Here is a 14,583-nt window from a genome sequence, read left to right on the forward strand (position 1 = left end):
CAGTCTGAGTTATAACCGTTTCAAGGCTAGAGTTAAGCACTTGCTATTATGGCACTGTTTCTATTCCATCGACGAATATTTGAATTGTGAGACATTAATCCTTTAATATGTTAAATGTGTTTTAATTTTTTTTTAATTTTCAAACTATTTTAGATGTAATCAGTGTGAATAACCACAACTATGGTTCAATTATTGTTATTCTTGTTTGTCAGTTTGACTTGTCACTATTGTACATTTTGTAGATAATGTGATGAAATAAACATATCCATCTATCTATGTAAAAACGGACAGATGCTTATTTACTTTTTTTGCAAGAAATAAAAGATCGAATGTTCGCAATAGTTCGATATAACTGCCATTTCTTTGAAGATACACGATAGTAGTGGATATTGGAAATAAAATCTATATTGTAAAAATTTGTAATAATCATCATGAGTGTCACCAAATTTGCGAATTAGAGATGTTGAAACATTGGAAGAAACTGTCATTTGGTGTATTTGAAGAGGGCTTCCCTTCTGCTAAGTTTTTTGAAAAAAAGTTGATGTACAACCTTCACGAAATTGCATGTCTGTTATAAGCACGACTGGATGGAATTTTTCTATAAAGTAAATCATGAAATTATTGTTGGAACTGTTCACTCAAAAATTGCTTTTTTGCCTATTTTTGGGGAAATGAAAACGTTTTTGGTGGAATGTACAAAGAACAGAGAAGACTCTATAATCCGAAAGTTATACATGACTATTCTTCAAAATGGCAGAATAAACTCTCAGCACATAATGAAAACATCCTGAAAAAACGATTGGTACATTTTTCTGATATAAATAATAAATATTTCAGATCTTGAAAGATTACCACGAGTGTCTCAACAAGAAAAATATCCCTTATTATTGGAATAAGAATAACAACCTCATTGGAAAAGTGAAGCAAGACACTCTTATCAACGTTGCAAATAAAATAAAGCTGATTATTGATGATATAGAAAAGCATCCAAATGATCCATTTGTAATCGCAAAATATTTATGTGAGTACGATTTTTCAAAAATAGTGTATATAATTCTTGTGGAAAAACACGGCATATTTTCATTTTAGAATTCAGTCAAAATTAAGTCATGGGAAATTTCCATTCTGCAGTCAGTAATGGAAATGGAGTGAAAAATGCAAATGCAAATGTTCAGTTCAATTCAATTTATTGTCCCAAGAAACAATAAATACTTTTAATTAGGGACTATAACTAACTACAAAGTATTAGAAAATAACAGAAATAAGATATTTTACAATATCTTGAAAAAAAACAATGAAAGGCAGTCAAATATGAAATTGGTTACAGAAAATATATATTGAAAACGAATTCAAGTGTAATAGGAAAAAATGCAAACTATTCCACTAAATAGATTTTTTTTCCATTGATATTTAAATTTTGTGCTCCTTTATTTTCTCTGGAATTGAATTATATATAATGATCCCATCTTGATATATCCATTTTTCCCCAGTATTTTAATTTTTGACACAGAAATTCGGATCGTCTTGTGACATAATAAAATAATAATATAGGTTTCTTCATGACATTTTATAATATATACATAGGAAATGAAAAACAAACTTCTAAATGAACTGATAATAACTTTGAAAAGTGAAACTTGTGCCAGGACAAAATTTGAAAACTAAGTTTTTGTGCTTTAATTTTCTTTTCCTTTTGGTTTATTAATACTGAGGTCACCCAGTATATATATAGCAGTCTTGATAATGGTGAATATGTTCTCGGTATATTCTTTGATTTAATGCGGGCTTTCGATACGCTGAACCCAAACATACTCGAAAGAAAACTGGAACGTTTAGGATTGCGGGGCCCTATTAAAGACTGGATAATTTCCTAAGTAACGGAAAGGCAATTATATGTGAAAATTGGAAATGATCTCTCAATCCAATATAATGTAGGTATTGGAACCTCTCAAGGGTGTATCTTAGGACCACTCTTATTTCTGTTGTACATAAATGACCTACCTGACTTCATTGAAGGGGGAAAGGTGTTTATGTATGTAGACGATACGACAATAATAGTGACGGGCTCTTCGCTGAGTACTCTTAACGTGAAAGTGACCTCAGTAGCGAACCAATTCTATGAATGGTGTACAAGAAACCATCTTGTGGTGAACCTACAAAAAACTATGTTCATTCAATTCAACAGTGCACGCAGTAATAAACCAAACCTTGTCAATCTGAATATAAACAACAATCAACATGAATATCATCTCTCCTGAAAGTATATTACTCCGTAGTCCACTCGACCTTATCATTCAACATAATCAGTGGGGGTCTTGCAACTGAATGGACTAGAGAAGTTCTCCAAAAACGCATAATAAGAATTATATATAATATGAAACCTTTTGACTCATGCCGAGAAGTATTTAAACAAAAGGGTATATTGACATTTCCCTGAATATACATTCTAAATATATTACTGTATATACATACTAACAAAAATTGCTATGCTAGAAATGGTGATAGACACAGGTATGAAACAAGAAACAAAGATAACCTTCCCATCAAAAAATTCAACCACGCATATTATACAAAATCACCACAACATAATGGACTTACACTATATAATTATATATCAAATAATGTAAAAGAATTACACTGGTAAAAATTTTTCCACCGGTACCGGTGGCAATTTAATTACCGTCCATATTAGCGAGAAATTACTTTCGTGTGTGATCTTAGATTCCATGCGGAATATTATTTTGTAATTCTACCCCGGAGACAAGTGTGGAATTTTTCAGTGTAATTTTTCATTTTGAGTGTACTTTTGTGTTGAAATAAAACTTTATAGGGTAAATTTGCGATATAAATTTATATCGAGATATTACACTCTTGACAAAATTTTACAGTAGAATTTTACACTCTTATATAATTTCACAGTGGAATTCTATACTCTGATAAAATTTTACGGTGTTATATTACCTTGGGATTTTCCGTTGTAAGAAGGTCCGTATTCAGAGTAGTTTTGAAGATAATGATACCTCAATCGGATGTTGACTCTTGACTCTTAAGTGGCCATTTTTCCTCATAATTTAGATAATTGAATGCACAAGACATATTACACATTGATATATTAAAAAAATATGTATATACAAAATTAGTTCATATACATTCTTGGAATGAAATTCTACAAAACATTTTTTTTTCATTTTCAAAAAATTCAAATAACAGTACAAAATAAAAAAAACCATTCTTCAAATTAACACATTTTCTTTCTTGCTCATGGTGGTATTATTCGGAAAGAGAAATGAAAGTAATATTCCTTTTTCTATTTTCCTCAATTCCTGTTATTATCCTAACAGAGAAATGAAATATCATCAAATGAATAGGTTTAGAAATCTAAAAACACAGTAAGTTGACGAACACACATTCCTAGAGAAAAACCACTACTAGTTTGACTTCAATATTAATATTTCTCAAAAATTTTTGATACATATTTAACCGTTTAAATAAAAAATTAGATTTTTCCAAATGTTTTCCAACATTTTCTGAAATATAGCAAATATAGCTATAATGATATGGTATGAAGTGGTGATTAAGTGTTTTGTTCACCTCTTCAACAGAAACAAAAAGGTCCTAAAGTGATTCTCGATTCCTTCAATTTTGAGTTCCAACTTGCCTCCTATCGCAAAAATGTTTTCAAGTTCAATAATAAGAATCACAAATCCTCAAATTTATCCAAAATTATGAGAGATACGAATGAAACGTTCAGATATTTTTTAGGTGAATGAAATTACGATCTAACATTTTCCGATATTTGCAACCACCAATACGAAACTTTATTCCTCATAGAAATTCATTTTTAAAATGGATCGTGCACACGGCGTCACTGATGAGTCACGCCACTGCTATCGAATATATCTCTTTTTCTCAATACCATTCAGTAATTATCACAAACATTTTCAAATATATGTTCTGTAATTATTTGAAAATCAGTTAAAATATGTTGTACTATTCCATATAGTATGAAATAATTCGCGATGTGAGGTTAGGATATACTTGTAATAAAAAACACTCTATAATGCATTACAAGAAAACTCAATGAATTTATCTGTTTATTGGACTAGTTATTGAAATTTTACAAGAAATGTACTCACCTTCTTTACTTATTTTCACCAACAACAAAAATATTCAAATACACGCGTCAGACAAACCGATGCGCTTCTGTAGACAAGAATGAACAATACAATAATCGCTCACAAATACAAGCGTAATTTTACATTCGATAAAGAGATGGCGAAAATTTACATTTCACTAAGGGGAAATACCCATCGTCCAGTTAGTAATTGTCTTCACATGAAATAATACGTTATGATTTCACACATATATTAGATGAATATTTAATTCTCAATGAAAAGTACATTGCCTACTGAAATTACGCTCGGGGATGTGAATTATTCAATAGAGAGAGTATATTTTCAATAAAACTGAAGTAATTTTCTTCGTTCGAAATGAAAATTCCGAGGTATATTTCAATCATTTTTCCCGGTGTATCGCACCCTCTCTTCAAGAAAAAAATTTAAAAAATGCTGACAATGAATGCTTTCTACAGCCTTGAAGAATTTGTGAACTATTGCAAAAGTACCTAATTTATGTTTATACTTGTATGTAAGTATGCCCCTGTATGAATATTGTACTTTCAAAATAATTTATTGAATTTCTAATTTTTTAAAAAATGATTTGCATATCATTAACAATGTGCTACTAAGTGTAATATGACTTGCCATATCCAAGCACAGCTTGGCTACAAATGGTTAATAAAGAATCTGAATATCGGGATATTACCAAATTATTACAGGCTCAAGTCATTGGCTCAACAAAATTTCTAAAAGTAGATGCATTCTGGATAAAACCCTAGACTATTTCAATTCCTAAATATGGGGTTTACAACTGGAACTTCAATCTGTCTCTTAGGGAATTCTTGTAAAAAGGAATCATTCATCTTTGTGTTTTTCAAAAAAAAAAAAATTAGACATTCTCGTACTTGAAACAATATTAGTAGCAGTTTACTCACCTTTTCAATAACTTTTCATTTCAGTGAAGGCTGATGAGCTGAATAACTTCAAGAAGGAACATAACACCACCTACTTTGGAACGTTTAAGGTCAAGTAACTATATTAATGTTACCGAATATTCGAAAACGCGCCAAACACACAAAACTACTTTAAGAAAATAATAAATAGTTTTATAAAAACGCAACACGTGTTTCGCTATACAATAGCTTCTTCTTAGTATATCTTGAATATCTGTCACCTTTTGTTTATTCCTTCTTATTCTATAAACATTGTTCAATTTAACTTTTAAGAGTAAGAATACATATCTGTACTTTCATTAAGCACTCCCATTTTCTGACACAAACTGAAGGAATGGATCAAATGGGGATAATGGTGCATTTTTTACCCAATACAATAAAGGGAACCAGAACTACAAAAAAACTACCAATAATAAAAACCTCATGTTACAATTTTGGGTCAATTTTATAACTTTCGTCAGCACTTTATCGATTATTATTCTATAAAAATATATCTGATATTTTATTTTTCAACTGTGGTATCTAGCAATTTATATATGCATTTTATTATATTATTTGTTAAATAGAATTATTTATTTATCACTCACATAATATATTATTAATTGTAATAGTGATTAGTACCAATTCCAATGTAATTTAATATTGTTTTTATTACCAATGTTGTGAAATATCCATATAGAAGTTTGTTAATTGAATTAAATGACATGATCACTTCAAATATTCATGTATTATCCGTTTTTTCCTACTACTCAAAAGTTGTTTGACTTGTCCATTTTCTCCAATTCTTTCGAAAACACTGCAGCAGCATGGTCTTATAGTATTTCTTTTCCATATTTTTCATGACGCCAATTCTTGTATCCTTCACAATGTACACATTGATGCCGTCAATCCAACGTTCGACGTTGGTTTGCGAAATTTCACTCCCAAGATTTCAGCCTCGAAGATGAGCCCCAAAGTGGTGATCTACAGTAGTCCAGGATTTGAAGATCCTGGTGGAGACTGATCCATCACAAATGGTGCGTGGGATGGTGGAAGAAGTGGGATATGTATTCACTGAGATATTACAGTTAAAACGGACAAAACTTTAGGCTTCAAAGAACTTTGTTCTGGTGAGTAGAGACAAAATTTGTGTTCACCGAAGTGAATGTGCCTATCAGAGTCTGTCCCCGAAGCCGCGACACTTTCGGAGGGCACGCTGGCATCACTAACCAGTGAACGCTTCCCACTCTGTGAGGCAAGCGAAAATTGGGTCCAAGAATCATGTGCCTGAGCAAAAGCAATGAGCCAAGGATGACAATCTTCAGCATTTTTCCAGCCAAGATGCATAATTTCGAAACAAGCCGGTATAATCTTTACACATTTTTCTGCATTAGAAGCTATTTATTTTGAAAAAATCAAACCAATGAATCACCATCAATGCACTGCATTCACGACCACATATTTTGATGCGCTATAATGGTACTCGGTGCGGTGCATAGCAATAGTACAGTAAATTAAAATTGTTTGTCAATATACTATTTTTTTATTGAACACGCAAATGACAGCAGCACACTCCAAAATAAATAAATAATTAAAAATAAATCATTAAACTAATAATAACTTGTAGGTGATTTGTTAGGAAATACAAATGAAACATACGTTATAAGATAATTAAATTCCAGAAATTTCAATGAAATGAATATAAAAAAAAATAAATCAAATGCTTGGATTGAAAACAGTGATTAGGCAAGTATGTATTGCCACCAGAGCAATTTCAAATCTTGAGGTATAGAGTTGTGTTTGTTATATCACTAATTCAGACACATCCAGTAGTTTATGAGAAGACGAGTGACAGAAGAAGTGAATCAGAGAAGCATTAGTACCTTACCGTAAAATATTTGACTATCTTGTTACAAACAGCATGATTTTTCTAAAGGAAAATCTACACTACACAATAAGAAATGCTTTCACTTTTTAACTCATTTGTAGCTATTTATTATTATTATTATAGCATTTCATTTGTTGATACTGTTGATAATGAAATAACTGATATTTTGTACCTACTTCTAGTACCATTGTACTCGATATTTTGATTTTTATAGTAGATCCAAATTAGGAGCAATCACATTCATATATTAAATCGATGAAAATAATTTTATATGAAATTTCATATGTTGAAAAATTTATCCCAAAATTTCCACATATTTTTGTAAAAAGGTCGAGAAGTATAAAGCCTGTTTATATGTTTTTGACGAATCCTATACTCTCTCACACTCAAAAAAAAAAGAAAAGAAATAAATTGAATTAAAAAAATAGCCATAATGAGTATAGTTATTGAGTTTGGTTACGTCAAAACCAAATGTTCACATGATGCAGTATGTCAGGGAATGGCTACTGGTACTTAGATTGGTTATGTATAAAATTTTTTGACTAAAACACTGGATGCATCTGAACGGCACTTTATAAATGTCAACAACATCAATGAGTCACTTATCAAAATCTACTTTGAAAGTGGATAAAATTCAGCCTCACCTTGCAATTCACTCAAATCTATATTCTGAACAGTTTCTAGGAAATATTTTCCAGAGAGATTTATGTTAAATATTTTCAAGCAGAGCCATGCGTGGAAATTATTTCCACAAATCTAAACCATTATCACTCCCAATCATTAGTATCAGCCAAATCACTGAACATTTTATCCTTGATTTTTGGTCTCGGATCCTCTTTAATGTCTGTGTTTATTGCACCAGTTTTACCAATGATGTATTCAAATTCTGAAATGGAGAATGTATTTGGTTTCTCATATATATCGAAACACGTATTGAGTAGTTACTTACCGTCTTGTTTTAAATTTGGTCCTCGGAATTCTAAGGGTCCAGCCAATTGCTTTTTCAATTCACCCTCAAAATAAACGAATATTGTTGGTAAGTTCTTGTCGGGATAATTGGGTATGCACGTAGTAGAAATTGATTTAAGAAATTTCACTGTGGGATATTTAACTGCCAAATATTTCATGTATTCGTTTATTAAGGCACAAAGTGGAATCCTTGAATGGAAAAAATATAAAAAACTAAATAATTCCCAATATTCATAATTGAACTAATAATTTTTCATTAACTGGGCTGCCGTTAAGTTTATTCATTCCTTGTAAATTACATATTTTTCCCCTTTGATCACGAATCAACAGAAAATCTAGTAAAAAATAATGTCACTCCTAAAATGTGACATGTCATTGTGTGTGTGTATAATCTTAGAAATTTCATATTTGAATTGAAGGGGTTATATTTTTAGGAGTGATTAAACTTTCTTTCCCAAAAATTTCATATGTTTTTTACTTTGAATTCTACAACTGCTTGAAATATAATAAAAAACGACAAAATGCAATATAGAAGAAAAAAACAAAGCTTTTCATAACCTGCTATTCATATAGTCCTTTTCTACCACGTTAAACTTACTATTGAGTTAGAGTAGAGTAGAGTACTTTATTTGACAATTTTACATAGTATAGTATATTTATGGCAAGTCACCTTGCTATTAAGAAATCCTAGTACGGAGTTACAAAGATAAAATCATCTACTGAAAAAGAAAGTAAAGAGTGTAGGTTAATTAAAATCATGAATATAAAATCAATGAACTGAGTATTTAATGAGGTCTTTCACAAGTTAAAGACCCTTGCCACGTCACTATATTCCTCACTGTTATGAAAACAGTGTTGGAGAAGAAACTTTTTACTGGTAGATTTGAATTTTGCACGGCTCAGTGCCTTCAGAGACGAGTGAAGATGATACACAAATGTAACTTTAATGAATTTTTCTTACTAATTATTAATTTATGTCTGGACAGGTTCAATAAACCAGCAGATCTCGTTCCACATCCATGAATATCACAATGTCTGTGAAGTTTATCAATTATTTCATGAATCTCTAGTAAAACTTTATAGATATATAATGTTCGAAGTGGCATAATGCTAAGTTGAATAAAAAAGGATGACAGTGATCTTTGTAACCTGTTTGGTTATTATTCTTATGGCCTTTTTCTGGCACCTAAGAAACACTAATAGAGTTAACCTGAATGGCCCCAAATTTGAATACCATATGACATAACTGAGTGAAATAATCTGTAATAGGTTTTTTTCAGCGTCATCAAGCTGACCACATTATTTATTTGTCTCAAAACAAACAAAACAGTGGAGAGTTTCCTAGTCACAGCTTCGATATAATCAGACCAGCTCAAACTATCATCACTAATAGACATTTTGACTCGAGATTATAGGGACAAAAATATTAATTTACAAGAAAATTATTTGAAATTTCTGCCAACCCTCATAATGTAATATTATTCTTATACCTACCCCTGTTTATATAAGTGTAAAACCACCCATATTCCTTCTCCAGCATTATTCACCTCATTGACATAATCTTGAGCTGATATTTCTCCAACACTTCCAAATTTTCTACGTTCTGCTAAAGCTTTCAACTCAGCTATCCTTTTGTTTCTATATTCCAACAGTACAGCCTCGTCCTCGGAATCTTCCAATTCGTCCAACTCATCCAAATTCAACTCGGATAGATCTTTTCCGGCTGGAAATAGATAAATTGCATATCTGAAGTAATACTTTCAGAATAAAGACCTACTCGATGTTTTTTTTTCAATTGTTTCTTCTAACATAGATACAATCTGATCCTCAGTAATTTCTTTTTCCTTTGGTGGAATGATACCCTTGGCCCGGAGAATATCGTTCCATTCAGTATCTGCATTAGGGTCCTAGAATAAAAAAAAATATATAAAGATAACCAGTGTGGCAGAAGTAGATATCTCATCGGATCTTTATATGTTTTACTGCTATCAAAGCTGAGTACTGAGAGGTGCAAGACAATTGACATAGATGAAATAATTAGGAGAAATCCTTCGTTCGGATATTTTTATCGTGAGAATAAAGACTAATATCTCTCTAGGCCATAGAACGACAACTCTCATAAGTCAAAACTTGTGCGAGTCAAGGACAAACGAGGTCTTACCTTTTAACGTGTGATTCCTAGCACACTTTCACCTCAATTTTTTTTCAGTTATAGACAGCCCGAGTTAAATACCTACATATATTAGGCCATTCGCACTGGAGAGGGATTGGACTTCGAAAATAGATTTTTTTATTAAATCGATAGTTTTACTGCTCCTGGTTTACAACTTTTATTGAGTAATTCGAAAGAAAGGAATTTTGGCCAAATTATGACTCACTATGTCATATCTACTGAAATGTAATTACAGAAACAAGATAAACTTGAGGAAAAATTGTTGAAAATTGTCCACTAAGAAATATTTTCAATTTAAATGTTATAAATACCTGCATCTTCAACAGCTTTCTTTCTTTAGTCGCACTTCGAATTCTGGTATCAAATACTAGTATTTGTCTCCCAAGACTTAAGGAGTAAAATTAGCTATCTAAAATTTAACCTACAATTGAAAAATAGAACCTACAAAATACTTTTGACTAGTGACTGACAGGCTGACAGCTGCTGGAAATGCATGAAATATCCCTGGTCACGCCTATAAAAAAATACGGCACTCATGATAAAGACATAATAAAAAGATCCAATAAATTTCAGCATGTTGTTTAGATTTGGGAATAAATAGATATTCAGTGAAAGATTTTTTTCACGTTATGGTTCATAATTTTCTAAAATTTGAACAAAATACGCGCGACAGATTTTGATCGCTGCACCATCTATCAAAGTTGGCTCCATCTCATTTCTCGCATCGAAATCGAGAGTTTTTGACAAAACAAGACCGAATATAGATATTGCATGATCGATATAAAAGAAAAAAGGGCGAAAGGGTCTCGCTTCCGAACTAGCAACTACGCATTCATTCGTAACTATACGAAGAGTTACGTTGACTACACAATACGCTATTTTTGTTGAAATCTTATATTTTATTAGGAAAAAAAATTACCGTGCATACCATTACTAAAACTCTTGCAAATCGATATCTCTGTCCTCTATTTCTCAATGTATTAATAAAGGATAGAAATATACTGATTGTGCATTGGTTTTACCAATGAAAAACGCTATATAAAATATCCAGTGACAACTGACGAGGTTATATTTATATTTTGATTTACTGCAATATTTTTCAAAAAATCAAAATGATTTACATTTTAATTAGAAATATGAAGAGGTCTGTATCGTCTTCCGGATCTAGATATTTTTTTACGAATACAAGTTTGTGTTCCACAACTTCAAAACCGCTAATGCCAAAAATGACTGGAAAGAAAATGAGTCCTTATGGATGGTTTTTGTTGGTCTGACGATTCGGATCTATAATGAAATTGATAACTTTAATTCCATGGGTCGTAGGTTATTCCTGTGTCTACATTTTCTCTAGGAGTTTGGCAAGTGATGCGCAAAAATTGGAAAGAAGGGCTCCTTATTGATTTGCAAGAAAGGACAAACAGTCAGCCTGTTGAACTACCTCAAAAGTAAGAACCAAGGTACTTCTAATAGTTGAAATATAAAATATTTGAAACTTTTTTGTAGTTTAGATGATATAGAAAAATTAGAATATAAGCCAGTGCATGTAAGAGGTCATTTTCTACATGAAAAAGAAATGTACATTGGTCCTCGATCCCTTCTAGTGAATGGGGATGCAGCTTCCAACAGCTCCTTGCTCACAGGAAGTAATAAGAGCCATGGCTTCACAGTTATCACACCATTCAAACTGGAAGATAGAGAGTATGAGATCAAATGAAAGTTAATATTCATTTTAACGGCTCGCGTCAGTTTTTGAACAGACTTACATATTTTGGTCTGCTGATCGTGAATATAAAAAGGAAACTTGGCAGTTTTGTCTACCTTTAGAGATATGGCCATTCAAAGGTCAGAACTTTTGTATTCAGGGATAGTAAATTAGCGTCACACAACTTTTTTATTTTTTCCAAGATATTTATTCTATAAAGTTCAATAGAGTCCAAGAGTGTGAAGTTGGCATCCTTTCGTAGTTTTCATTGTGACCTACGAGACAGCTCATGGCATCTATGCCAAGGTAAAGCGCAAGCCATTAAAACGAATATTTATCCAAATGAAATTAAATGAATTTTCAATCAGTGAATTCTCTAATTGTAGTGAAACTATTCTGGTGAACCGTGGTTGGGTACCTTCCAAACATAAAGATCCTAGAACTAGACAGGAGGGTCAAGTAGAGGGAACAGTTGATGTTATTGGTGTTGTAAGAAAAAATGAATCCAGACCGAATTTTTCAATGAAGAATCAAGAAGGAAGTAAAATCTTTTTTTATAGGTAACCAGAAGTTGGCATCTTTCATTGCCAAAGATATTGAATGTCAATAATTTTGCAGAGACTTAGAACATATGGCATCAGTTGGTGGTACAGCCCCTATTTTTCTTGATGCAACTAATGATTTTGATCTTCCTGGTGGACCAATTGGTGGTCAGACACGAATTTCGTTAAGGAATGAGCACTTATCATATATACTCACTTGGTTCACATTGTGTGGAGCTACTAGTCTCATGTGGTATACAAAATTTATTAAGTAATGTAATACAGGTGACATTTTTAGAACTAAGAATGTTGTACAGTAAAAGTAAGTTGAAATAAATTGTTAAAATAAAAATCAACTGGTATTGTTTTAGAAACTGAAGGATACTAAAAATCGATTTTCAAATTTCACTCATATGATGGACAAACAATTTGACAACATTAGTTTATAGTTATTAATATTATTTGCATTCATTACGCTATGTCTCATTTGGACATCATTTCCAACCGAAGTGCAACTATTTTTATATTAAAAACATATTCATTTATGATCTGGTAAACAAGAATCGTATGTATTAGCTGAGCTTCATCATTGTCCGTAAAAATGTTTCTATTCTGGTAGCAGAAGTATTTGTTACATTAGTAAAATCGTTGATCAGATGGTGTATATTATAAATCAGAAACAGGTTCAGTATGTATTGAGCATTTTCTGTTTAATTAGCAAAGTTGATGTTGAAATCTGACAGAACTGCAAAAGAGAGAAAAATACGTTAATGGTCCTAAGAAAAAGTTCCTGTTGACAAACGTTATAATAATATTAATAATAATATATATTTCTTTGGTTGAAAAGTACAGTTGACAGAAATCAATGCGCAATAAACAAAGAAAATGTCAATTATAAAAGTAAATGTAAAAACATATAAATGTAAATAACTACATATAATCATTTTATAAAAGTCAGCCCAAATAATATGTAACCATATTATAAGTCAGTCAAAATAATATAAACAACACACTAACACAGTGATAAACATACATAAGTAATAAAAGTTACATATAAATGTAACTAGTTATAGACTATAAAAAAGCCAATAAAATATAATCAACACAATTTCTCAAGTATTGAAAGTGAACACTTTAACCAAGTGTGCTAAAGCTCAAGATCTCAGGTTAGTTGATTGGTGAATTCTTGAATTGTGTAACAAGTCCTTTGAAGTAGCATTTTTTTCAGCTGACTTTTGAACACATTAATATTTGGGGAATTCTCAAGAGCTATTGGAAGCATATTGTATAATTTACACCCACTGTACTCTACGCTTTTTTCAAACAAAGAAGTTCAATGAGTGTTAGGTACGATTAGATCTTTCGAACTAGTATTGTGGTTATGATATGGAAGAGAGGACTGAAAATTTTATTTATTTTTGAAAACGTATGCACTAGCCTCTAGTATGTGTGTGCAGGCAACTGTAAGAATTTTTAGCTGTTTGAAAGCATCTCTACATGAATCACGATACCCTAGCTCAGCTATTATTCTAACTGCATATTTCTGGAGGAGAAATATCCTTTTAACAGAAGCACTCACACCCCAATTGGTACAATGTTGAAAGTGTACTAGAACTGCAAAGATTTCACATGAATCTAATAGAATAACAGCTTTTCTTCAGTTTATTACATAAGGTATAAATATGTTGATTCCATATTAATTTTTTATCTAGAACAATTCCTAGCATATTTACAGTTTCTAGAGGACTAATTGATTTTTCACTATTTTCATATAGTATCACATTCGAATCCCTTTGACCATGTGTGCTGAACAGTATGGTGTTAGTTTTAGATTTGTTGAGTTTCAAATTGTTCTTTTCAGCCCACAATATGACTTTATCCTATATATCCTCAGCAGTTTTATGGAGTGCTTCCATGTTGTCTTCAACAATCAAAATATTTGTACCTTCAGCAGATCTTGAATTAATAATAATAATAATTCTTTATTGGTGTGATGACATTAAAAATGTTTACACAAGTCAGGAAAGGATAAAGACATAAAAATGGTAATATACATATATATAGTAATACAAAGTACAAAAAAAAACTTATTGTAAATACTACAGTTCCCAAATCTTTGTAAAATCAGCATTTAAAAATACGTTTAAATCGTAAAAGGCACCCCTGAGTAATAGTTGCTTAATTTGGACCTTAAATGTGTTCAAATGTGCATTCTTAATCGATTCGGGTAGAGCATTGAAAAATTTTGGAGCATAGTAG

General features: G+C 31.4%; 3 protein-coding genes across 6 annotated transcripts in view; 2 read left to right on the forward strand and 1 right to left on the reverse strand.

Annotated features, from left to right (window-relative positions):
* Positions 1-5,238, forward strand: part of LOC111504567 (cyclic GMP-AMP synthase-like receptor) — a 44,568-nt gene extending 39,330 nt beyond the window's left edge. For 3 of the 4 annotated variants that reach the window (XM_074176946.1, XM_074176945.1, XM_074176947.1), the window contains 2 exons: positions 838-1,021; positions 5,078-5,238. In XM_074176946.1, the coding sequence (XP_074033047.1) occupies positions 838-1,021; positions 5,078-5,151 (258 nt within the window). In that variant the 3' untranslated portion in view covers positions 5,152-5,238. The remainder of the gene's footprint in view (positions 1-837; positions 1,022-5,077) is intronic. The other variant, XM_074176948.1, reaches the window with a different exon arrangement.
* A 1,332-nt stretch (positions 5,239-6,570) lies between these two features.
* On the reverse strand, positions 6,571-10,745 carry viaf (viral IAP-associated factor). Its single transcript, XM_023159159.2, has 5 exons — positions 10,392-10,745; positions 9,685-9,814; positions 9,402-9,630; positions 7,888-8,096; positions 6,571-7,824 (listed from the first exon to the last, which is right to left on the reverse strand). Exons 1-5 carry the CDS (start codon positions 10,395-10,397, stop codon positions 7,706-7,708), a joined length of 693 nt encoding a protein of 230 aa, XP_023014927.1. The 5' UTR covers positions 10,398-10,745; the 3' UTR covers positions 6,571-7,705.
* A 362-nt stretch (positions 10,746-11,107) lies between these two features.
* Positions 11,108-12,676, forward strand: Surf1 (surfeit locus protein 1). Its single transcript, XM_023159158.2, has 5 exons — positions 11,108-11,348; positions 11,404-11,525; positions 11,584-11,778; positions 12,169-12,342; positions 12,401-12,676. Exons 1-5 carry the CDS (start codon positions 11,193-11,195, stop codon positions 12,597-12,599), a joined length of 846 nt encoding a protein of 281 aa, XP_023014926.2. The 5' UTR covers positions 11,108-11,192; the 3' UTR covers positions 12,600-12,676.
* The last annotated feature ends 1,907 nt before the right edge of the window (positions 12,677-14,583 follow it).

The sequence above is a fragment of the Leptinotarsa decemlineata genome, unplaced genomic scaffold, assembly GCF_025532065.1.
Source record: "Leptinotarsa decemlineata unplaced genomic scaffold, Ldec_3_MD MMD2_tig00002082_RagTag_RagTag, whole genome shotgun sequence".
In the NCBI taxonomy this organism is placed as follows: Eukaryota; Metazoa; Arthropoda; class Insecta; order Coleoptera; family Chrysomelidae; genus Leptinotarsa; species Leptinotarsa decemlineata.